General features: G+C 39.3%; 1 protein-coding gene across 4 annotated transcripts in view; it reads left to right on the top strand.

The window, feature by feature from the left end:
• The window catches only part of CTNNA2 (catenin alpha 2), a 1,365,089-nt gene that overhangs the window by 461,411 nt on the left and 876,766 nt on the right, over positions 1–26,912 (top strand). For all 4 annotated transcript variants that reach the window (XM_070798845.1, XM_070798847.1, XM_070798846.1 and 1 more), the window contains exons 5-6: positions 4,878–4,997; positions 12,108–12,374. In XM_070798845.1, the coding sequence (XP_070654946.1) occupies positions 4,878–4,997; positions 12,108–12,374 (387 nt within the window). The remainder of the gene's footprint in view (positions 1–4,877; positions 4,998–12,107; positions 12,375–26,912) is intronic.

Below are 26,912 nucleotides of genomic sequence, written 5' to 3'. Positions count from 1 at the left end.
CTGGCTCTTTGTGACCCCATGAACTATATAGCCTGTCAGGCTTCACTGTCCATGGGGTTATCCAGGTAAGAATACTGGAGTGGGTTGCATGCCCTCCTCCAGGGGATCTTCCCTACCCAGGGATCGAACCTGCATCTCTTGCACTGCAAGCGATTCTTACCCACTGCACTACCTGGGAAGCCCATGTCTGTGAAAGGAGCTCCTAATTCTTGACAGGCATTCCGCTATGTATTTGCTGTTTTACATTTCATTTTTCACCCACCTACTGTGCCTGGTTTGTTTGGGAAAAGAGTAGAAAAGTCATCTTTGGCTGCCATGTCCATTTCTATAACATTTTTTGGCCTATTCGAGTTCTGTTACTTCTTTCTAAAATCTATATTAGCATTTTTCCTATTTATCAATTTCAAGTAGGTTTTTAAATTCATTAGTGTAGAAGGTTTCATTTTTTTAATTTTCAATATTTTATATCTTTTTATTCAAATTGTCTCTTATAGGTGACATTGCAGGATCTTTTTAAAGGCCCCATCTGATAATTTCTGTTTTCTAATTAAAGCATTTAGCCCATTTATATTTATTTTATATTAGAACTTAGTTGGCCACCTTATTTTATATTTTCCATTTTTATTTCTTCTTTTCTTCATTTTGTATCTAATATTATTCTTAGAACAACCTTTTGTAGTATCTGGACTCTATTGCCTTTGTATTATTAATGAAGACATTGGAGTTGGAATTTAGAAAGGTTAAGTGACATGCCCTGGATCACAGAGCTAACAAATAACAGAGCTGGGGCTCAAAGACAGGCCAGTCTGAGTCCATAGCCCTCCCTACACGTGCTGACCTATAGGTGTCCCTGTGGGGCAGGTAGGTAGACAAAGTGTCCTGGGTTCCTTTTCTCCATAAGGATTACCTTTTAAGATGTTAGCTTCATTTTTGTGTGTGTATGCTCAGTTTCTCAGTTGTGACCAACTCTTTGCAACCCCATGGACTATAGCCCACCAGGCTCCTCTGTCCATGGAATTTTCCAGGCAAGAATACTGGAGTAGATTGCCATTCCCCACTCCAGGGTATCCTCCCAATCCAGGGATTGAACCTGAGTTTCTGGTGTCTCCTGCATTGGCAGGAGGATTTGTTGCTTGGCATGTAGGAGTCAATTTGCTTTCTCCAGACACCTGAAAATAACAAAAGAACATTGGCTCTGTTCAAAAGCAAAAACTTGATCTTCATATTGACTTTGACTTTTCAGAAGTGCCTGGACACTGCCCGTCTCTCCCCCTGCCCTGTTTTTTGTTTTTTTTCTTCTTCTTCCTCATCTGGGTCCCTTCCACTTTGTATTTATTCTCTCTTTCTCTCTCTCCTGCTCTCTCTGTGTATCATTTATCTCTTTAATAGCAGTGTACTGGGCCGGTGATAGTATCCTAAATCCTAGATGTTAATTCCATTCTCTCCATTTCTGTGGGGTAGTGGATAGGTTCGGAAGTGTGTTTCGATATGAGAGCTTCTCAGTAGATACCTGTCACTCTGGAACTCTGAGTATGACGAAGTCTACCTTTACGCAGACAGACACTCTCACTGGTGTTGCTCTTCCAAGGAACTTCACTGAATTAGAAACAGAAATTCAGACGAGCATCTGGATTCTTCAGAGAAAAACAATAAGAAAATAAGTGATGTGTAACAAAGCAAAATAAATACTCCAAATTGGCCTGATTAAAAACCAACAAGAAGCCTGTTTTATATAAATATATATATAAAATAAGACAAATCCAAGATTTAGTTCCTTCTGAGATAATTATTTTGGTCTTCCCTGGGGCCAGGTTTTATGTCCTAAGAAAAGATTTACAACTCAAATAAGCAGTAGGAACAAATTAACTGCCAAGAGCTTCCTCTCAGTGATGCTGTTGATAGCCACGGTAAAATGATTATAAATCTATTAGTAAGGGAGACATCACTGATGTGTTGTTTTAAAAGTTTGAGATATGAGATTCTCATTAATCCATGAAAATGTTTAAATGAGCCATTTCATACTATAAAATGCCCTTTGACTCAAGTGCCTAAAAGACATCCTAACACACAACAGTTCTGTTTTCAATTATACTTCTCTTTTCCTTGAGTATAATTAAAGCCTGCATAGGAATTGGAAAAGACTAAAATTGGTGAATGAAATCATTTTGTGTTTTTACAAATAGAAAGGAAAAAAAAAAAGATGAAGAATCTCCATAGCTGATGAGAATGGAAACAATTTTATCTGGAGTCTAGATTGAGCTCCTTTCACCATTTTTAAAAATAACCTCCATTCTGGCTGTGACTCTTTCCTTAATGAAATGTTAGTCTGTTGGGAAAACTGAATGGTATTATAATATCTATGGAGGAAAGGATGTGATGATATCCATTATCACTTGTTTATATACACCGTTTTCTTCCTCCACCCAGTGAAACTTGGTGAGGAAGTTGGATTAGCAACCTTTGTGATTGTGTCCAATTTAAACAAATTGTGTATCTCTATCACTTGGTACTGTGTTAATCTATGACTTTTTCTAGCCACTTTAGTGGTCATTTGGATCCCCACATTCTCAACTATGAACTGTCTGTAGGTTGTCTTTTGATTCGGTCTAAACTACAAGAGGCAATTGGAATTCTGCAAGTAGGCCATACATTCTCTGTATTTTTATTACTCTTTCAGAGCTTTGTTGTTGTTCAGTCACTAAGTTGCGTCCGACTCTTTGTAACTTCATGGACTGCAGCATGCCAGGCTGCTCTGTCCTCCACTATCTCTCAGAGTTTGCTCAAATTCATGTCCATTGTGTCAGTGATGCTATGGAATCATTTTGTCCTCTGCCATCTCCTTCTCCTTTTGCCTTCAATGTTTCCCTGCATCAGGGTCTTTCCCAATGAGTTAGGCTGTTAGCATCAGGTGGCCAAAATATTAGATCTTTAGTGTCAGTCATGAATATTCAGGGTTGATTTCCTTTAGGATTGATCAGTGTGATCTCCTTGCTGTCCAAGGAACTCTAAAGAGTCTTCTCCAAACCACAATTTGAAAGCATCAATTCTTTGGCGCTCAGCCTTCTTTATGGTCCAACTCTCAGAGCTACCATCTCTCTCTCTCTCTTTTCCTGCTGCCTTTCTCAAAAGCCTGTACTAGTTGAGACCTCCCCACCAAACTCCCTTCAAAACTAAGAACTTGTGATTTTGCAAATATGGTTTCCATCTTGTGCCTTGTTCATTCAAGATTATGTTCTTGGTTATTTCCAGTGGCTGTTACTCTGTTCACCCTAGTTGATGCCTCCTAAAATGGCAATAAAACTTCAAATTCACTTACTTCTTGAGGCTAAGTGTTTTCTCCTTCATGGAATGGCAACGCATAATCACAGCTTAAAATTACAATCCCTAGGACTTCCTTAGTGATCCAATGCTTAAGAATCTTCCAACCAATATAGGGAACATGGGTTCAATCCCTGGTCTGAGAACTAAGATTCCACATTCCTTGAAGCAGCTAAGCCCATCTGCCACAAGTACTGAGCCCACATTTTAGAGCCCAAGAGCCGCAACTAGAGAGTAGACGCTGCTCAGCATAACAAGAGAAGTCTTGCCGGCAGCATTGAGGAGCCTGTGTGCCACAACCAAGACTCAGCATGCTGCTGCTGCTAAGTCGCTTCAGTCGTGTCTGACTCTGTGCGACCCCATAGATGGCAGCCTACCAGGCTGCCCCGTCCCTGGGATTCTCCAGGCAAGAATACTGGAGTGGGTTGCCATTTCCTGCTCCAATGCATAAAAGTGAAAAGTAAAAGTGAAAAATGAAAGTGAAGTCGCTTAGTCGTGTCTGACTCTTTGCGACCCCATGGACTGTAGCCTACCAGGCCCCTCCGTCCATGGGATTTTTCAGGCAAGAGTACTGGAGTGGGGTGCCATTTCCTTCTCCCAGCATAGCTATAAGTAAATAAATAAATGAAATAAAAATAAAATTACAATCCCTTTGCTGCAGATTTGGAGGTGATGCCAAGATGCAGATTTAAGCCATCTCAAGCTTTTTTGCAGCCCAGGAGTTCCTCCAGTTTTTGTTTACAAAACATTTCCTCCTGTGACGATTTCTGGTATTTGTTTTTAAATCCATATGTCTTCTTAAGTTTATTTTTCTTTATCTTTCTACTTGAAAGTAAAAGTCTGTATTCCTTATGTAAATCACAGCTCAAAATACAAACAATGTAGTGTTTTATATGATTTAGAAATTTAGCAATTATTATCTTTTATATAACAATTCCCAGGTGGTGTTAGTGGTAAAGAACCCTCCTGTCAATGCAAGAGACATAAGACACAGGTTCCATTCCAGGGTCAGAAGATCCCCTGGAGAAGGACATGGTGACCCACTCCAATATTGTTGCCTAGAGATTCCCATGGACAGAGGAGCCTGCCTCTCTACAGTCCATAGAGTCGCAAAGAGTAGGACATGACTGAAGTGACAGCATGCATACATCTTTTGTATAAAAAATAGTATGTAATTTTCTGATTATAAATGCTTGTTGGGGTACTTTTTTCCTATTATTTTATTTAAATATTAATGCATATTTTTTTTTAACAAATAGTGTTTCTAACATGTTTAGCAATGTTGAAATTTGTTGTTGTTTATTTACTAAGTCATGTCCGAATCTTTTGCAACCCTTGGACTGTAGCCCACCAGGCTCCTCTCTGCATGGGATTTCCCAGGCAAGAATACTGGAGTGGGTTGCTACTTCCTTCTCTAGGGGGATCTTCACCACCCAGGAATCAAACCAGCATCTTCTGTGCTGCAGATAGATTCTGTATCACTAAGCCACCAGTGAAGTCCAGTATTGAAATACTATCCAGTTATAAATATATTGGATTTTTTTGTTTGTCTGTTTCAGGTGGAGGAGGCCTTGGAAGCTGTCAAAAATGCTACAAATGAGCAAGACCTTGCAAATCGATTTAAAGAATTTGGAAAAGAGATGGTGAAACTTAACTACGTAGCTGCGAGAAGACAACAGGTAGGAAAAATTTTGGAAACCTCGGGGAGAAGACTTTGATGCTGAGAAAGACTGAGGGCAGGAGAAGAAGGGGGAGCAGAGGATGAGATGGTTGGATGGCATCACTGACTCGGTGGACATGAGTTTGTGCAAACTCCCAGAGATAGTGAAGGATGGGGATGCCTGGCGTGCTGCAGTTCATGGGGCTGCAAAAAGTCGGACACAACTGAGCGACTGAACAACAACAACAAGGGGAGAAAGCGAGTGAGTTTGCATAATCTTGCAGTTTTGTAGACCTGGACAATTCATCATCGACTGCATCAACCACTTGTCAGATCATCAAATACCCTAGGACCTATGATCACAAAGGCAGTTTCCTACTTGGGTCACATCTGGTCCCACTGTACACTGCTGGTGCTCCCAGTCCCCCTGGGGACTTACAGTTGATCACAGGCCACCTGCCTTACTGGTGGGGACCACCCTGCCAACCCCACCAGACTCTAACCTTTCTCTCTTTTTTTTAACCTTTATTTATTTTTTAATGTAAGAAATTGCATTAAAAATTGTAATTTGACACTCCCCCATTTTGCAAGATATCTAGAATAATATGTTGTGTGAATTTTTGCTGTACAGCAAAGTTATTGAGTTATACATATAGATACAGTTTTCAAAAATATTCTTTTCCATTATGCTTTAACTCTGGATATTGAACATAATTCCCAGTGCTAAACAGCAGGACCCTATTGTTTATCCATTCTGTATGTAAGGGTTGCATCTACTGACCCCAGACTCCTAATCCATCCCTCCCTATACCTCTCCCCCTTCACACCACGGGTCTGTTCTCGATGTCTGACCTGATTAAAATAAAAAATGTCAGACTGGTATGGCACTGTGGCCACTCCCTGGGCTCTTGGGCTTCAGTTTTTACCTCCCCACCCTGTGGACAGCACCATATATATACAACACCTCTCTCCCAAGTGTGCAGCATGCAGAGTAAAATTTTATGAAAGAGATTAAGAAAACATGAGGAAAAATAGAGGAAAGGCAGAGAGAGAGAGAGAGTGAAGGAAGAGAAAGGAAGAGAGAAGGAGAGCACAGGTATTGAGTCACGCCGAGGAAGGTGGGTGGCCTGGGTTTTCTCTGCCTCCCATTGTCCCAAGATCGCACCTCCATTTGGCCAGCTCTGTTTGTTCTATAGGTACCATTAGAATTGTGTGTTCCAAAGAGTGTATCTTTTTCTTTCTTCTTAGCAAATAGCATATTTAAATATGGGGAGATTTGTTAAAATCCTCTTCACCTGCCCTCTTGACTGCTCCCAGGATTTCTGGCAACTTCCAGTGATTTTTTTCTAATGTTCTCTATGACCAGCAGGAAAGTTCTAGCCAACATTTTGAGTGTTCATCTGTACCAAACAGAAGTAATACCTGGGTTACAAATCTGACCAAGATCTAGTCCCTTTCCCCAAAGAGCTTCTACTGCTTTGTGATGGGCACACAGGCATGATTTTGTTGTTGTTCGGTTGCTCAGTTGTGTCTGACTCTTTGCGACCCCATGGACTACAGCACACCAGGCTTCCCTGTCTTCCACTATTTCCCTGAGTTTGTATGATTTTAGTTCATGCGATTACTTTCAGGTATTTTGTTATCAACAGAATCCTTTGTTCAGGTGGAGTCTTGCTTGGTAGCCCATGATGTGTAGTGGGGTTAGGAGTGAAGTCACTCTGAAGCAAAGCTTTAAGGCCCAGAAGCTATTTATTTAGCTTGTTTCAATACCTGACCAAACAAAAAATTACATTGACTTTTAATTTCAGTGAACTTAGCAGGAGGCTGTGGAGAAAGGTGGGCGCCAGAACACTCAGAGTCTTGAGTGTTCTGATTTTATTGTAAGTAAGTAGCAAGTGGTTGAACAGTTCAGAGTTTGGTATCAAAGTCTCAGATGTACATTTTCATATTTTTCTAGATATGTTGCAAAGAAGGGGTAGTGTCAAAGAGGAGAGACTAGTTGGGGATGGGTGGGACTGAAGTCCACTAGATGAGTGACAGTTTTTGAAAAAACTTTGTCAAAAGTCCAGGCTCTTGTTCAACTCATCCGAAAGTTAGCTGGGTTAGGAACACAAAAGTGCAAAGGAAAAATAAACACACATTCTGAGGCTGAGAAGTAAAGAGAACAAAGTAGCAGTTTATTCAGGGCAGAAGCAAAAGTTAAGGAGAGGAGTGTGGGAGTCCTTTGGACCCAGTGATGCCCCACAGGGTTGTTGATTTGCCATTTATCTTGTAGCCCTTTGAATGGGTAGGGGTCTTTTTGATTAGGGATTGAACATTCACTGAGGGAAGAGCTGATGTATGTCCTGGATTGCACCAGCATGCATCAGCTCCTGGTCCTGGCATTTTTCTCCTGAAGCCACGCTACAGGTATTCTAAGAGCTGTTTTTTCCCTTTAAATTCTCCCGCGTCAGGCACCACACGTGGAAGGTCCTGCATTTATATTGTACCTGCTCCATGGTTTTCATGCTCAGAGTTTCTTGCTCAGATGCTGCAGAGTTTCTGTTTTAGTTGCCATTCCTTCATGCATTGTGGTCTCATTAAGAGAAAAAAAAAAGTGTATTACTCAGCCATCAAAAAGAATACTTTGGAATCAGTTCTAATGAGGTGGATGAAACTGGAGCCGATTATACAGAATGAAGTAAGCCAGAAAGAAAAACACCAATACAGTATACTAACGCATATATATGGAATCTAGAAAGATGGTAATGATAACTCTGTATGCGAGACAGTGAAAGAAACACAGATGTATAGAACAGTCTTTTGGACTCTGTGGGAGAGGGAAGCGGGGATGATTTGGGAGAATGGCATTGAAACATGTATAATATCATATATGAAACGAATCGCCAGTCCAGGTTTTTGATGCAGGATACAGGATGCTTGGGGCTGGTGCACTGGGATGACCCAGAGGGATGGTATGGGGAGGGAGGTGGGAGAGGGGTTCAGGACTGGGAACATGTGTACACCCGTGGCGGATTCATGTTGATATATGGCAAAACCAATGTAATATTGTAAATTAATTAGCCTCCAATTAAAATAAATAAATTTAAATTAAAAAAAAGGAGGTGACTTTGTCTTCTGCCTAATGCCTACACTTGATGAGGCCATCCCGGGGCCCCGCCCTGTCCTTCCTGCCACAGAGATGGTCTCCTTTAGCATGGCAGCAGTAAAGATGGAGAAAAGCCTAGGGAGTCCAAATTTACATTGAAAATAGAACACTCAGGACCTGCTGTGGAATTGGCTATGGGAGCTTAGGGAGTGATGTGACCGGTTCACATCTGAGGTCCTGTCTCAGCAAATATGTACATGGTGGTGAATTTACTGAGATGGATGAAGACTGGAAAGCGGCCAGTCTTCTAGCAGTATCAAGTGGTATCAAGATATCATAGTTAAATACATTGATTTTGAGATTCTTATAAGATATCCATGTAGAACTGTCAAATAGCAGAGAGATGAGGGGAGATCAAACCTCATCAAATCATCAGCATGTAACTGATATTAAAATCCATGGGAATACTATGAGATATTCATCTCAGAAGGCCCATACATATGATTTATTTTTATCTCATTAACATCATTTTAACTAGTTGCTGTTTCAAACTCTTTCAAGAAAATTTAGAAAAGAAGGGAAAAAAAGGCACATGGCCATCTATCAGCCACAAAAACGTGGTACTAATATTTTGGTAGATTGCCTTTCAATTGCTTATCTTCATATTTTGACATTTATATTCATGCTATACATATAAGTATGCATGTTGTATTCTTCTTTTTACTTATATTACCCATTTTATTAGTTTATGGAAACTTCTTTTAATATCTACATAAAGAGTCCGGGGACTTCCTTGGTGGCTAGGTGGTAAACAATCTGCCTGCAATACAGGAGATATGGGTTCAATCCTTGGGTCGGGACGATCCTATGGAGAAGGGAATGTCTACCAACTCCAGTATCCTTGCTTAGAGAAATCCCTAGACAGAGGAGCCTGGGGGGCTACAGTCCATGGGGTCGCAAAGAATCAGACATGAATGAACAACTAACACTTTCACTTCATAAAGAGTCCATCACATGAGACCTTCAGTAGTTTACTTAACCAGTTCTTCATAACTCAGCATTTACATTGTTTACAGTTTTCTTCCATGTGATTAAAAGTGTTTCTAAAAATATCTTTATGGAAAGAATTTCCTAACTTCTATTTCTCACTTTCATATTTAGATTTTCTTATTAGTGTAGATATCCCAGAATGGACTATAAAATTTCTGGCCAGGCATTCTGGAAGTTAATTAAGACCCTTTATAACTTCCAATGGCACTGCCTAGATTGTCCAGTGTAAAGGATTCCCTCACATGTTGGTTCCCTATTTATCTGTGTTGAGCTTTAGGGCTAAAAATAAGTTGCCTCGGTTTAGAAATGTTGTTGACTGGCATTGATCCATTAGTCCCTAAGCAGAAGGGGATAGATTGCTCAATTGTTTACTGCTTTTTTAAAATAAATTTATATATTTCATTATTTTTAATTATTTGAGTGTTTGTTGCTGCTTGGGGACTTTCTCTAGTTGTTGTGAGCAGGGGCTACTCTTTGTTGCAGTTCACAGGCTTCTCATTCCGGTGACTTCTCTTGTTGCAGAGCACAGGCTTTAGGCACATGGGCTTTGGTAGTTGCAGCCCTGGGGCTCTAGGATATGTGGGCTTCAGTAGTTGTGGCACACAAGCTCAAAAGTTGTCACACATGGGCTCAGTTGCCCCACATCATGTGGAATCTTCCTGGATGGGGGATCGCACTCATGGCCCCTGCATTGGCAGCCAGATTCCTTTCCACGGGGCCACCAGGGAAGTCTGATTGTTTACTTCTTATTGTCAGTTTGTCTTACCAATCCTAGATATCAAATATAATGTGCTTGTCTCGGAATTATTTTGATGGAAAAAAAGAGAGGATGAGATTTACTGTTTCCGGGTCATCCATCTATTATGCACCAACTGAGCAAATAGGAATAGAACCCCAGTGGTTCAAATACCCTCTAATGATACATTTTGAAACTAGAGAAATTTTCTCCCAGACATGCTCAGCTGGCAGTCCTGCATGGCTCTGAGAGAACAGTATTGCCTTTAATATTTCTAAAAATACTGTGAACATTTTCTTAACAATACTCTTTAAAGCTGAAAATAAAGAGATTCCCCAGTGGTACTATTTTGACATCCAAAACTTAGAAAGCAAATCATCTGTGATCTATTTTCTTTATTATTCCCTAAACTAAAATGATAGATCTGCCATCAAGAGCGTTTTTTTTTTTTAAACTGAACCCCATTCTGAAAATGATAATGAAGTGCCAGTGATGCAGTAAGCAAAATCAGACCAGTTTGATTTCCCATGTTTGTAATTGTAATTGATTATGGAGGCAGGCGCAGTGTCATAAGATTGAAGATTGGGTTTTCCATCTGCTGATAACTAACTGATCCATGCAAGCCACTTATTTTGTTGGTGGCTCAGGTTTTACAGTCTTGCAGCATTATTTATTGGATGCATTTTTATGAGCCAGACATTGTGCTATTGACTGAAGAACCACTGAACAAGATAGCTAGGGCTCTTTGCTCTCATTACACTTACAGTTTAGGAGAAAGACATATACTTATATAAATGCAGTAAAACATGATGCATTTTAATGATTGGAGGGAAGAGGGCCTTGTGGGAGCAGCTAGAAGGAGAGGTAGCTTAGAGAGTTGGATGGAGAGTGGGTTTTCAGGAGATGGACCCCATCAAGGGAAAGGATAGGCTGGAATAGGGAAGCTCAGATATTTCACATGGGAAGAGCAGTATGTACAAATTCTTGGCAGCTAGAGAGAGGAGATAGTTTCTAAAATATATGTAGAAAAAATATTTCTTCACTTGTTTTCCTACACTGACATGTAATTCTTAAATTCGTATTGCATTTTTAAAAAGCTTTATTTACTTTTAATTGGTGGATTAAATTAAAATTTTGTGTTGGTTTGTGCTGTTCAACAATGTGAATCATTCATAATCATAATATAATCGTTCATAATTATAATACTCTTTAAAGCTGAAAATAAAGAAACTCCCCAGTGGGTACTATTTTGACATCATATCCCCTTCCTATTAAGCCTCTCTCCCCTTCCCCCCATTCCCCCCTCCTAGGTCATCACAGAGCACCAGGCTTGGCTCCCTTTGTTATTTAGCAACTTCCCACTATCTGCTTTACACATGATAGTATATATATGTCAAGTCATCATATATATATATACTACTTTCTCAAGTCGTCCCACCCTCACCTTCCCCCACTGTGTCCACAACACAACTCTCAACTAAGTTCATCAGTAGCATTTTTCTAAATTCCATATATATGCATTAATATAGAATACTTGTTTTTCTCTTCCTGACTTCTTTCAGCCTGTATAAGAGGCTCTAGTTTCATCCACCTCATTACAACTGACTCAAATTTGTGCCTTTTAATGGCTGAGTAATGCTCCATTGACTAAATCTACCACAATTCCTTTATCCGTTCATCTGTCGATGGACATCTAGGTTGCATTCATGCCCTTGCTACTGTAAATAGTGCTGCAGTGAACATTGGGGTGTACATGTCTTTTAGAATTGCAGTTTTCTCGGGGTATATATGCCCAGTAGTGGGATTGTTGGGTCATATGGAATTTCCCAGGCACAAAATTATTTTACGTTATGATTTTAGGTTGGTAACTTAAATAATGTATGTCATGAAATGAGCATCTCGACTTGGAATTCGGAGAGTATAAATATTTTATATTGTTGTTCAGTTGCTAAGTTGTGTCCAACTCTGTGACCCCATGGACTGCAGTACGCTATGCTTCCCTGTCCTTCACCATCTCCTGGAGTTTGCTCAAACTCATGTCTTATAGTTCTACTTTTTTACCTTTGTATTGATCAATACAAATTAGATTTAGTGACATACCAATACCACATGTAGTCATTACACAGCATCTTATAAACAAAGTAAAATATTAACTGAATACAAATAAAATTGATGTGGTCCTAGAAGTCTGTGGCTCTAAGCTCTGTTACAGATACTTTCATGGCAAGCTTCACATTTGTGTTTTGCACACACAGGAGCTGAAGGACCCTCACTGTCGAGATGAGATGGCAGCCGCTCGAGGGGCTCTGAAGAAGAATGCCACAATGCTATACACAGCCTCCCAAGCTTTTCTCCGCCACCCAGACGTTGCTGCCACCAGAGCCAACCGAGATTACGTGTTCAAACAAGTCCAGGAGGCCATTGCCGGCATCTCCAATGCTGCTCAAGCTACCTCTCCCACCGATGAAGCCAAAGGCCACACGGGCATTGGGGAGCTGGCTGCGGCTCTGAACGAGTTTGATGTAAGCATCTGGGTGATGTATCCAGAAGGGAGTATGTTTTCACTGAGAAAACGTATTAGGGATGAAGGGATACCAAGATAGTATTGATTTACCTCTTTTGGAGGCTTATAATAGTAAGATATGTCACTCTTACTAGGAATCTGACATCTTGGTAGAAACCTAGTACTGGTCTTTGAAGGAACTGACAATTATATTTAAGAATCTGATTGTATTCAAGCAGAAACCCTGAATACTGTAACTTTCCTTACTGTTATAGTAAGGACAGTTTTTAATTTGCAAGTTTATCTTCATTATTAAGGGTTTCTGCTATGGCTCAGTAAGTAAAGAATCCACCTACAATGCAGGAGACATGCAGCTTTGATCCCTGGGTCAGGTCAGGAAGATCCCCTGGGGGAGCAACCCAGCAGGCTACAGTCCAAAGGGTCCCAAAGAACCAGACACGACTGAGCAACTAAGCACACAGCACTTCATTATTGAAGAGGCAAATGTCCTAGGCAGTGTAGGTGTACAGTACCCGTATGTTGTGTCTGAGTAAAGGATTGCTCTCAGTTTCTTGATTTTTCAGTCCCTGGCGGTCAAACTCCATTGTTCTCTCATCCTATCCAGAATCCCGTTCTTCCTTGCATCAGGACTGCCTCACCGCGCCCCAGGTGGCACCTCTGCTAGTCCCCTGAATGACTCACATTCTGAACCTGCTGTTTCTAGGGGTGTGTCCCAATGAGGGAAGCAGTGGAAGGAGGGCTCAGTGAGCCTGGGTATATTCGAGGCAACAAAATGAGCTGGAAGGATGTCTGTCATCAACGGTCCAGGCTAACAGCTCTCACCACTCTCTGGGTCAGGATATGGCCCATCTGTGAAAAGTTGGAATTCAGTTGAGTTTATCCCATTTTCAGTGAGAGCCTATATGTGTTGTGAGCTACAGACATTTGTAAATAATTAGCATCTGCTTTTAAGAGTTATGCTTTCCTATAGAGGAGAAAAAGGACAAAGAATGAACCAAGACTCTAAATGATAAAATACAATGTATCAGAAATTCACAGGAGAAAAATCAGTTATTTAACAGCTGTGTAAAAAAATGATGATTTTGCTCTTGGATATGTAGACATGAATTTTTGGCAGGAGATGATTGACTGCATGTTAGAAAAGAGGACCAGGAGAAAATGATAATTAAAGGCATGGAAATGGATGATACAAAGGAGAGATAATTATAACACTTTATATACAGATAAGGGCTTCCCTAGTGGCTCAGTAAAGAATTCTCCTGCGATGTAGGAGACCCAGGTTTGATCCCTGGGTGTGGAAGATCCCCTGGAGAAGGGAAATGCTACCCATTCTAGTGTTCTTGCCTGGAGAATCCCATGGATAGAGGAGCCTGAAGTCCATGGGATGGCAAAGAGTCGGACATGACTGAGTGACTAAGCATGCACACATGCCCAGATAATAGGCATACACAGATAATTCTTCCCTGTTTTCACAGACGGCTCTCCTTTTTCCCTTATTTTTTTAAGTTAGTCAAAGAAATATATATATACATATTGAACTCAGACTATGTATTATTTCCAAAATATTTTATAAGGATTAATTGTAATAAATTTCAAGTATTTACCAGAAATTGGGCCTTAATATGTAGTGTATTCACAAAGGTTTAGGAGACAACATAAAATTCATTAGAACTAATAAGACACTTCAATAAGTTTATCAGTTTTAAAATAAACATATAAAAGTCACTAGATTTCCATACTGTAAAAAAAAAAATGAAATAATGGAAAAGAGATCCTGTTTACAAAGTGAACAATAAAAACAATACTTTTATTTTACTAAATTTACAAAATTATTATTTTAATACTTAATTTTATTTATTTATAGATGCTAGAAATAATCCTGATACAGATATAGAGGACATAAGAGAGGAAATTGAATTACTCTACTAAGGGGTGAATGAGTGAGTGAAAGTCGCTTACTTGTGTCCGACTCTGTGACCCCATGGATGGTAGCCTGCCAGGCTCCTCTGGCCGTAAAATTCTCCAGGTGGGAATACTGTAGTGCGTTGCCATTCCCTTCTCTGGGGGATCTTCCTGATCCAGGGGTAGAACCTAGGTATCCCACATTGCAGGCAGATTCTTTACCATCAGAGCCACTAGGGAAACCTTTACCAGGGGGAAGTTTTCCTTTTTGGTAAAAGATGTCAGGATCAGAGGTAGGAAAAACTATTGACCATATCAATTTTTGTAAGATTCATACAGTCCTTATAAGAATTCTAGGAGGGTGTTTTTTTGGAACTTGATAGAGTGATGATAAGGGTTTTTTGTTGGTTTGTTTTTCTGGAATATGAATGGATGAACCCACAATTTAAGGAAACAAAAGTGAGTAGGTCATGCACTTAGATATTAACACATTGTAATGCCATATTTTTAGTGAGTACATTAGACAAAAAATGTCTCATCAGTTAAACAGAATAGAAAATTACAGTGTCAAATACAAAATTATTTCATGAAATGATGCTTTTTTTTGGAAATGGTGCTTTTTAAAATTAAGAATAGGTAGATTATTTAGATTTTGATCAATTGCAGTATAATCATAGTTTATTTTATAATAAAAAAGTAAACAGTAAAACCTAAGTGAGGACCTGGTAATAATGTAGAGGTGCACATACAGAGGACTCTCTTGAAGGACAGTCCAGACACTTTAGTAGCTGCCACCTTCTTCCCAAGAACATGATGCCTGCAGCTTCCCGTTCTCATTCTATCTCGATGATTTTCATTAAAAGGAGCCTTTGCTGCTGCTGCTGCTGCTGCTAAGTCGCTTCAGTCGTGTCCGACTCCAGAGTGCCTGGGATTCTCCAGGCAAGAATACTGGAGTGGGTTGCCATTTCCTTCTCCAATGCATGAAAGTGAAAAGTGAAAGTGAAGTTGCTCAGTCATGTCCGACTCTTAGCGACCCTATGGACTGCAGCCCACCAGGCTCCTCCGTCCATGGGATCCTCCAGGCAAGAGTACTGGAGTGGGGTGCCATTGCCTTCTCCAAAAAGGAGTCTTTAGCCACAGTGAATTTAACAATCGAGGCATCACTGGGTATTATATCTTTAGACTCAGAAGATAAAAACTTAAGGCCATATGGGGAAAATCTATTAGTAAAATATGTTGATATACTTTCCACCTGTTCTAATAGGGTGGCATCTTCTCATGCTGGACAAGTAAGGCTTTGGGAAATTAACACATGAATATAATAATTGAAGTTATTTTTAAAAATAAAAACTGTCTAAAAAATTAACTAATTCACTAATTATATTTTGTTAACTTTATATATCATTATACATATTAACTAGGTGGTTTATTCTTACATTAAGTATATGTAAACTAAGTCATTGTATATTCTATTAGCTACGTGTATTAACCAAATAATATTCTATTATTAAATGACTATTAGTTCCCAAGCTATGTAAATTGCATAAAGCATTATTTAATGTCTAAAATTTTGTTTCTCAGATGTTGACAAAAATCAACATGTGGAACTGTCTCAATTAGCAGTAGAATTAGATACTAACTCCATTTGGTGTGGATCCCTAAAAACAGTTATTTAATAAATGCAATTAATTTCAGTACCTTCTCAAAAGTAATAATGCTACCACTGGTGTAATGCTACACCAAAAAATCTGGATAGCACTTAACGATATTTGAAATTTTCTCACTAAAAATAATGTTCTATTGCTCTTTACTTTGTAACAAAATTACACATTTCTCTTCCATATTTACATAATGAATATTTTAGCATTTTTTATTTCCCAGGCATATTGGCTTGGAATTGATTTAGAATTCACAGGCATCTGTCTTGAATTCTAAATGCTATTCTCAGATATTAAACAAATTGATATTACATTGGATGAGAAACTCACTCAGACTTCCTGTGATTTACTTTTCTGGTAACATTCCTTCCTGATGCTTGGTTTAATGCTTGCCAAGGTAATAGGAATTTGAAAAAGTCAAACAACTTTGAGATTCTGAAGTAAAAGGAACCATATAAATAGAAAATACATTTTCAGTCGTCTCCTGATGTTGAAGTCCATTTCATAATAATAGTCATCATTGTGTCAAACAGTTTTTCAAGAGGTAGGATGCAGAAGTGGCTTTGAGTTTCTTAGTAAATTAAGTACAAGGGAAAAATTAGTATTTTTGCCTTCATCTAAAATTATAGGATTGATTTTTACCTGGGTAGTTATAATTAGATCTCAATGATTGGTGATTGATTTTCTGGTGCTGTTATCCTGTCTACATGAATAGTTGCTGTAGTGATTTATCCAATAAAAGACTGAAGTAAGAAACCTGGTATTTTAACAACTTGAAACTGTTAAGACAGTCTCTAATGATACAACAGCAAAAAGTAAAATGACTGCTAATCAGTGGCACTATCAGCCTCTATTTAAAACGTGGCAGTTTGAGGTAGTTAATTTTATCTAGTGAAACTATCTACTGGGGGATACTGGAAAGAGCTTAGAAAAATGTAATGACTGCTCAGAAGTAAATCATGTTATAATGTCAATGCTGACTACTGGAAAACTTTCAAGAATGGGAGAGAGGAGAATGAAAAATTATTCCTACAGAATTTCCTTAAAAGAAAAGAGAACGTACCATATCTTATTTTCTGAAACTTTCTTTTATAGATAAAGATGCTTTCCAAATATGGAAATTCACACCATTCATGACCTAGTCTTTAAAATCAATAGCTATTTCTCTTTTATTTTCTTTTAAATCAGACAATTCCTCTAATATTAATTTCAGATTCCTCTCATCTTAAATGTTCTGGTTGTGTTTTTGCTTCTTTCTTCTCCCATTTCACTTGAGAATTTGCTTGATTAGTAATTCTATTTTTCTTTCATGTTCAGTTTCTTCTTCTGCACTTGTTCAGTCCCCTCAGCCTGTAGGAAAATGTATTCTATAACCAAAAAAGAAAATGAAATAAAATTGACTACCATAATTAACCATATTCTCATATTTCCCCCCCCCTTTTTTTTTTGGCTTAGTGTTAAGGAGTGATTCCAATCTACTTGCTGCTTACTGGCTATTACCTCTTTCAGCTTGTCATCTGCTCCTGTCTCTCCTCTATGTCCTCATATGTCCACTATGTCTGAGGATCTCGGGGGACCCTGCATTCATGGAACCTTTGCACTCTTATTCTCTAGTTCTTGACTGCTTCAACTTTGGAGGGAGGAAGGTGTTGAATAGTATTAACTATACTTTCCCTTTCATTGTATTACTTCTCATTTGCAAGATTTAAATCTGTGCCTGAGAAGTAGGACAGTCTGGTCACAACCACGTTGAGCTGAAATGTCATCATGACATACATACTCTATGTGAGCTGTCACTTGTATTTCTGCCTAATTTTTCATACCTCCCATCTACTTTCTCATGTTTTCTTCTTTTTTTCCTCCTTCTATTTAAATGTATTTTCTTTTCTTGATCTAGTTTCGGTTTTCTCACTGATCTGGTGTTCAGTGGATGGAAATGTTGGAATGTGAAAGTGAGAAATGATGTGACGCCTATATTACAGGTGGATGAGGGTGGCAAGGGAATGTAATCCGACATGGTGAAGGGACTGAGTGGGAGAGAATTGTCACTCCCCAGGGAGCCAGTGCTCCAGTGTTCACTCCCTAGAGTGACTTCAACTGTGTGCTGGTCTCAGGGGGTGCACTCATATTCCAGAATGTCTAGTCCAAAGAAGGAGGTGAAGCAGAAGGATTCCAGGTGGCAGCAGTCATTTCAGGACACCAGCTCCTGAAATGGGGTCATGGAGAAAAAGTTTCTGGGTATCTGATAGTAATAGCAACCCTGGATTTGGGTTTGGGATCCAGTTGGAATATAGCTCCAGTGGAGAGCTGGAGGGTTATTAGATCACTTAAGTCAGAGGCCCACATACCTGACTTCAGAGATCTGTGTTGAATGAATCTGAAGAAGTAGTTTCTCTTTTGACCCCCTTCTCCAAATATCATTCTTTGTCTTTTAGAATAGGAAATTATTTGTTATTATTATTACTAGGCCCAGATAGATGCTCCTGGGCAAGTATGGGTCCCTTAAGGACTCATGAACCAAAATTATGACTGGCTCATGGATTCTCAAAGGGTTTTATTGCTTCATGATTTCTACAACATCAGGTAAGCAGGGAGGCCACCATGAAAAAGACATTTTACTAAGTGTCTTGTTCAGTCCCTTCCCAGTTCTAACCCTCCCTTTTGCTGTGGAAATCAACATAGTTATTTATCAGAAAGGCTTACCCCAGGCCTCCTCTCCTTCTCTGATGTTGTGTATAGTCATTCCTACTGAAATCTGGGAACCTTCATGTTTGGCTAAGAAGATAAAAAGTTTTCTGTGTATTTCTTTACATGAGAGTGAGGGTGGAGAGAGAAGAGGAACAGACCCCATCAGAATACTATAAACACACTGGCAGGAAAGGATTAGCAAGGTGGACGCCAAATGCGTAAAAATGAAAGCCAGTAAGCATGACCGCTTAGCTTTTGGAAAGCAATTTCAGATTTCTAATTCAGGTACTAATAAGATAGGGCAGACAAGCTCGGCAATTTTCTGCTTCTCTGAGTTCATGCCAATATTTTTGAAGGCTTAATGTCTGTACAGTTATATGTGTTAATTTTTAATGCTTTTTTTAAGTACTAAGTGCTTAATACTTAAAAATGCCCTCTACTGTATTCCTATGAGGTGATTCCCACTTAATGGCTATTGGAAGTAGCCTAGGATTTTGGTAAGAGCTCAGAACTTGGATTCAGGTATCTGGCTACTACTTCAAACCCTGTAAGTAACTAAGAATATGTGAACTTAAGTTACTGAGATAGCAACTCTAGGCCTTGGAATACGGTTTCAGTATAGGAGAGCTAAGAGAGGTCATGAAGGTGTAAAGGAGAAATGCTTACTGAACAGCTATAGTTACTGCAGTGTTAAATGCTGCCATATCATATACACCTACATGCATAGTAGGCACCTAACCTGTGTGTGTGACAGAGATAAGATTAGGAAGAGTGAAATCCAAGAATTCCTGGAAGAGGTGGTGCATGAGCAGGAATTAACATGATGAATGTGAATGAGAAGGTTTCTCAGACAGAAAGAACATCCTTGCATGCAGAGGCATGGTGGGTAAAGTATGTGTAAGCTATTTGCTTCTGGAGCCCAGGGAGAAATCTGAGAGGGAGCTGGAGGAAGCTCCCTACAGGGCTCCAGAAGCTGGAGGAAGCTTCTGGGGCCCTGTAGACCATGCAGGGGGCTGGGCTTCAAACTGGAGGCATTAGGGAGTGGCTGGTGATCTAAGCAGAGGGACGCCTGGTCAGATTTCTGTTTTCACATATCCCTCAGGACTTCCTCAGAGAAGGCAATGGCACCCCACTCCAGTACTCTTGCCTGGAAAATCCCATGGATGGAGGAGCCTGGTAGGCTGCAGTCCATTGGGCTGCTAAGAGTCAGACATGATTGAGCGACTTCACTTTCACTTTTCACTTTCATGCATTGGAGAAGGAAATGGCAACCCACTCCAGTGTTCTTGCCTGGAGAATCCCAGGGACAGGGAAGCTTGGTGGGCTGCCATCTATGGGGTCGCACAGAGTCAGACATGACTGAAGTGACTTAGCAGCAGCAGCAGCAGCAGCAGCAGGACTTCCTTGGTGGCTAAGACAGTAAAGCGTCTGCCTGCAATGCGGGAGACGTAAGTTCAATCCTTGGGTTGGGAAGGTCTCCTGGAAAAGGAGATGGCAGCCCGCTCCAGTATTCTTGCCTGGAAAATCCCATGGACCGAGGAGCCTGGTAGGCTATAGTCAGTCTGTGGGGTTACAAAGAGTCGGACGCAACTGAGCGACTTCACTTTTGCTTTTGGCTGCAAGGTGGAGAATGGATTTGAAAAGGGCAAAGCTGCAGTATATGAGAGTGATTAGAGTGAGAGGTTATGCATGTCAGTACATTGTGGGAGCAGAAATGGGAAGAAGTGTATGTATCTGAACCATGTTGAAGGAGCATAATCAATAGACCTTGAGAACCATACTTCTTATTTTCATATATCCAAATAATTAATGTAAGATTTAATTATTCAAACAAACAAACAAGCAAACATTTTTATAATTCCAACTGGGACATCTTGAGAACTTTCAGCCCTTTGTGGGATATTTGATTTTTTATATAATATAACTTTCTTGCATTGATTTCTTTTTTTCCCTGGCTTTTAATTTACAGTCCCACCAATATGACTATTAAATGCCTAGTAATTTATGGATATATATTTTGAATATTTTTAATCCAAATTCTACAACATCTAGGATTTTTCTAATTTAGTTTAAGCTATTTAGGTTTAAGTGAAAGTGAAGTCGCTCAGTTGTGTCCGACTCTTTGCGACCCCATGGACTGTAGCCTACCAGGCTCCTCCATCTATGGGATTTTCCAGGCAATAGTACTGGAGTAGGTTGCCATTTCCTTCTCCAGGGGATCTTCCTGACCCAGAGATTGACCCTGGGTCTCCTGCATTGTAGGCAGATGCTTTACCATCTGAGCCACCAGAGCTCCAAATTAGCATGCGTTTATTAGTGTTTATTTTACTTTTAAAAAGCAACAACAGACTATTACAGTGGAGAACTATTACAGTGGAGAACTATTAAAGTGGAGAACTTTTCCTATGTGTTAGGACATAATATCAGTAACTACAAGGTAGAAGACCCAGCAAGTCTCATATCTTCTCCCTATGGACTATCTCTGAATTTATCTGCCCTGGTTTCACTCTGGAAACTAAACTCACCAAAATAGCCTTGCTACCCAGAAACAAGCAGTGGTGTTTTTAGCATTCTTTACTATGCACTGACATCTGGTGGTCAAATAGAATATTAAGTCATACTCCAGTGAGTTTCTTTCTACCTGTAAGTGTAGCACAAACTAAATCCATCCTACATGGTCCAAACTCAGGGGATGCAAGAAGGTGCAGTTGGCCCTCAGAGAATTGTTAGTCTGCTTGTGACACCTTTCTGTACACTAACTTTATGCAATGGATGTTGCATTAATCCGTTTTTGAAGTTTGTAACTCTGGGGTGGCAGTAAAGATAGATACAGATGCAGATTATAACAAGAGATGCTCAGGGCAGGTGGAGAGTTTGGGGTGGTTCTGTTGGCAGAGCATGAGGCAGTCAGCCAGCATCTGGGACAAGGTATTCTTCCTGAGCAAGAAAGCAGAGACCCATTTATCTGGCTTCATCATTTATCATTGAGAAATCTTATTCCGGAATATTGATACCTCTCATATCCTCTTGCTTCCAAGAAAATTTAACTTTTTTAAGGTGTAATAAGCCTAAGAGTATTTCCTGATAGCATCATTTGCTTTTATAGTATGTCTTATTATAATTACAACAAGGAAATATCCCAAGGCAATTAAATTTTCTCTTCTACATTTCAATTAGCAAACATAGAGCTGCAAAAAGTCACTGAGCAAATAACAGAATGAGATTTGAAATACCCTTCTTGAAAATTTCGGTTCAAATTCTCATTTATTTGCCTCCCTGACGTCTTTAATCAAAAGTGTTATGTTTCCAATCTGGTTTTATTTCTTTTCACAAGGGGAAATGGGAGAATCTGTATTTTCCCCAGGATAATGATTTTCTCTATTAGGAACATTGATTCTCTGGATCTGAGCTCATCTTTATTTCAAATAATTAGCACTAAATCTAATAGTGAATACTAATGTAATTGATTATCATATTCTAAACTGTCTAAATGTATGATGGCAAATATTTTGATTATCATTTATTTATTAATCATACTGTAAAATTTGGGAACCAAGCAAGTCTTTTTATCTAGTGAACTCTTAAATGGTGAAAAGTGTGATCAATTTAAAATGTTTACTTCCTTAGTCTTATTTTTCTTTATGATTTCTTATGTTAGAAGTGCTTGTCTATACTTAGCCCTCCAGATTTATACCTCCCCCTTCTCGTGTGCTTCCTATGATACAGTAATGACAATGTGCTTGGTACTCATGGATAAGATTTAATTTGATTCTGTGGTGAAGTAAACACACACACACACACACACACACACACACACACACACGTACACACATACACACACACACCCCTCCTGCCCCTAAAAACACTCATTTGGATTTTTCACCAACCAAATTCCTTAACACACTTCTGGAACTTCTCCTGCAGCGTATCTGGGAAGCTTCGCTATAACCTGTTGAGTCCCATTGCTCATTTCTCCACATGTTCTCTGATGCCCTGTTTTGTTCTGATTATACACATGCATTGAGCGAAGGCTGTAGGGAAATGGTTACCCGCAGATGTACATGACAGTAAGACGGGAAGGTGGCTGAGGTAGTGAGAGCGTAACTGAGGCCCTGCTTATCTTCTGGTCATGCTGGCTTCCCTCATGCATCATGGAACAGCATGGTGCAGGGTGAATGAAACAAACTTATGTTTGAATCCAGACACGAAAACTCTTCCCTCTGTGCCTCTGCTTCTGGGTCTATACAGGGAGTAATAATGTTGACTCCTCAAAAGTGTGACAGTAATTTTATGGTATGAACATTCATAGGTGCCCAATCCATGGTAGGTTAATAACTTTTTCCTCTTAACCCTACTTCTCTTAACAGAAATGTCAGCCAGACATCTTCTAACCAAAGTTAGTGCTAAACCTGATGCCTAGAAAAGCCTTAGGAATCAGGGCCTGATTGAAAAGTTGTTAATTAATTGACAGTAGCTATAGATACAGTAGACTTCCTTGGTGGCTCAGATGGTAGATACAATAATATTGTTCACTTTCCTGCAGCCATATCCACACTGTCACGCACAGCAACTTCCAAACAAGGCTTGGCCAAAGCATAAGCAATCTTAAAAAAATTGTATTAGTGTTTTTTATTGAAGTATAGTTATTTTACAATGCTGTGTTAATCTCTGCTCTACAGCAAAGTGGTTCATATATATATATATATATATACACACACACACATACACACATATATACATCTGAATATACATATATGGGTGTGTGTGTGCTATGAATTTTTACCCCCTGTATTTATTTCCAAAACTTTTTCTCACTAATATTCCTTAATTAAAAAAATATTTTGCTTGAAAAAAAGTGAAACTATTTACAGACATATTGCAAGTATAAAGGATACCACATATTCTCTACTTAGATTCACCTATTCTTAACATTTTACTCCATTTGCTGTGTCCTTGTCATCTTTCTCTCACTTAGGCACACAAAATCTTTATTTTTGAAAGGTTAAAACCAATCTTATTTTACACATGCACACATATACATGTGCACACACAAACAGCAGAGAGTCTTTCCTAAATTATTTCCATTAAGAATTACAGATTTATAAAAGGGGTGCCCCCAGAGTACCTGTACATTTGCTAGTTTGCCTAGTTCAAAAATTATTACTTTATTGAAGGGTTGTAGTTCCAACAAAGTCTCCCCAGATATTGACTTTTCACAGTAATTACCAGGAAAAACTGTGTCCTTGAAACTAGATGGTTACATAAAGTAATCACTTACTTAAGTCTGACTAATTCATGCCCACATATTCTCAATTTTAGTGTTTAAAAAATACTAAATAAATTTTGTTCCCGGTGGGTCATGGTATAATATTGAATACATTCTTTTAATCATTTTATAAAGTTTGATTTTAGAAACGTTATTTAAAATGCTAAAAAAATAAAAAGTGCTTTTCAATTAGGTCAGTATTAAAAAAACTTGACATTTTAATGATAGAACACTATCTATTTATCCTTGATAGAGAGACAGGGAGAGACCCACAGAGTCCATTCATTTTGAAACTAATTTCCTACTAAGATTTTCTTTTCTTCATCACTCTATAAAACTTTGAAGTTGGAAAGGGTATTCAATGTCATCCAGTTTCATTTATCATGAGTTCTGAAGTCTCTACTCCACACGCCTGGCAGTGCCTTCTGCCTTTGGAGGGCATTGCTGGGAGGAAATCATTGGTGGCCATTTCTTGTTCTGTTTTTGGAAAGCGCTGAATGTTAAAGACGAGAGTTCTGTCTCAAACTGAAATTTCCAGAGCAAATGTCCAAAGCACTTAACCTATCATGATTGCTAGGCTTTACCATATTTCACTATGGTCATAAAGTCTTATTTCCTCCATTAGGTGGCTGGGAATTCCTATGTCCCTGCTTACCAGTTTTCACATGAGATCCGTAGTTAATAAATATTTTGGGATACTTGAGTCTGCCAGAATTTTGTGTCTCATCTTGACAAAGACCTTTTAAGTGATTTCCTTTCCAGTCTTCCAATCTTCTTCAGCCCATTTTCTCACATTGCCACTAAGTTGTCTTTCGAAAAACCGGAAGCTTCCCTGTCTTTTTTCTGGTCTACTGACACAGGAGAGTTTGAGAGTTCCCACTCACTACATGTCAAACAGCTGCTTTTGATTGGCCTGGAAGTAAAAGAAGCCATTGGTTTTCATGTTTCAGGTGGGACTGTTTTGATTGCCTCCTGGCCTTCCCTGATGGTTAAGCAGGTCTGTAAGCTTTCAGACTGAAAGCGACTGAACTGAACTGAACTGAAGCTTTCATTTCCCATGGGTCTAATGAGGCCATGGTGGTTTGCTGCGAGAATTAATAAAACATACAAAAACACTTTGTAGACTGGCTGACATAAACACTAAATAAATACTAGTTATGGTGCTGGTGAGAAATGGATGCCTTTGTATTATTATCTTTCGCAGTATAAAAATAATTTAATTTTAATTTGTTTTTTTTGAAAATGATCTAAATTTACCTATTTGGTTGTAAGTTAAAAATGTTTCAAAATGTGTTATTTTAACAAAGTTTATATTGTAAATCTAGTTAATATGGACCTAGTCCTCAAAGTAGACTCTAAAAATTTTATATATTTACAATCAAAACTAAATAATGGTCAGACTGCCACATACTTGAAAATGTAAATACAAGCCTCATTACTGGTGAATCATGTGCTGGGAAATAAGATATAAGCCACCTGTGTGTCTTTGGCCCAGAAACTTCAAACAAACTGTTTTCTAAATCATTGCCAGTAACTTTGATTTACCATCTATATCTTTTGCTAATGTCAACAGCAATCCCAATTCTGCAGTTTGTTCTTTGTTGTCATTTTCAGCTCATTATGCTTTTTGTTTATGGTTATACATTTATAATTATGCAAAAACCAGTTGTACATAGATACATTTTCTCAGAGAATAATTGCTGTATGTTATAAAATCGTCACTCCCTAGTGACCACTATTTACTTTCCTAAGTAAGGAGTAATTAATTTAAAACCAGCACTCAGAGTCAATGTCTGTGTACAGGGATGGGCTAGGGGAAGTGGGGAGAGATCCTTTGTAATTCATTAGCAACTTTCCATCTCTGTGCTCTACTTAATTGCTTTGCACAGCCTTGTATGTTATAGTAAAGAAAGGCTAATTTTCTTATCAGTTAAGTGGTGCCAGACTAGAGCAGAATAGAGAATTCTAGGATGCAAATAACTATGGTAAAACCATGCACATTTTGACTGGTTTAAACTCAAGCAGTTCAGACCCTCTGCCGTGTAACTCGGGCTTTCCACAGGCTGTGTGTGCGGAATAGAGATAAGTGGTGGAAGACATGGCCAGTAATTTGTATATTGCTGAATGCTGGTGAGGGTGGAGATTAGGAGGTACAGAGTAGAACAAGGAGTCTTAGCAGTGAAAAGAACATAGCAAATATAGATAAGAGTGAAAGAGCCTAAAAGAACTGAGACCAAGAGGAACATACCAACTACATGGAGTGCAAACATAGGTAGATAGCATTTATTCAGGCAAGAAAGCTAACAGAGCTGCACTTTCTTAAATGGCAGATTGCTCAGAAGTAATAGGGCTTCCATCTTTCATGACTCTCCACATGAAGGTTTTTTTGTAGTTACTGTTTTATTTTATTTTACTAATTGGAGTATGATTACTTTACAATGTTGTGTTAGCCTCTACTGTACAATAACAGGAATCAGTTACGCTGCGCTGTGTTTAGCTGCTCAGGTGTGTCTGACTCTTTGCCACCCCATGGACTGTAGCCGGAAAGGCTCTTCTGTCCATGGGGATTCTCCAGGCAAGAATACTAGAGTGGGTTGCCATGCCCTCAACCAGGGGATCTTCCAAACTCAGGGATCGAACCCAGGTCTCCCACATTGCAGACAGATTCTGTCTGAGCCACCAGGGAAGCCCAAGAATACTGGAATGGGTAGCCTATCCCTTCTCCAGGAAATCTTGCTGACACAGCTTGTGGAAATCCTGAGTTACATGACAGATCTTCCCTCAGGAGTCAAACCAGGGTCTCCTGCATTGCAGACAAATTCTTCACCAGGTGAGCTACCAGGGAAGTCCTAAATCAGCTATATGTATAGATATATCCCCTTCCCTTTTGAGCCTCCCTCCCACCTCACCCCCTCCATCCCACCCATCTAGGTCATCCCAGAGCACTAAGCTGAGCTCCCTGTGCTATACAGCAGCTCCCCACTAGCTCTCTATTTTATGCATCCACATGTAAATCCACGCA

This window comes from Bos indicus, chromosome 11 (genome assembly GCF_029378745.1).
Source record: "Bos indicus isolate NIAB-ARS_2022 breed Sahiwal x Tharparkar chromosome 11, NIAB-ARS_B.indTharparkar_mat_pri_1.0, whole genome shotgun sequence".
Lineage (NCBI taxonomy): Eukaryota > Metazoa > Chordata > Mammalia > Artiodactyla > Bovidae > Bos > Bos indicus.
This window is presented reverse-complemented; position numbering and strand designations above follow the sequence as displayed.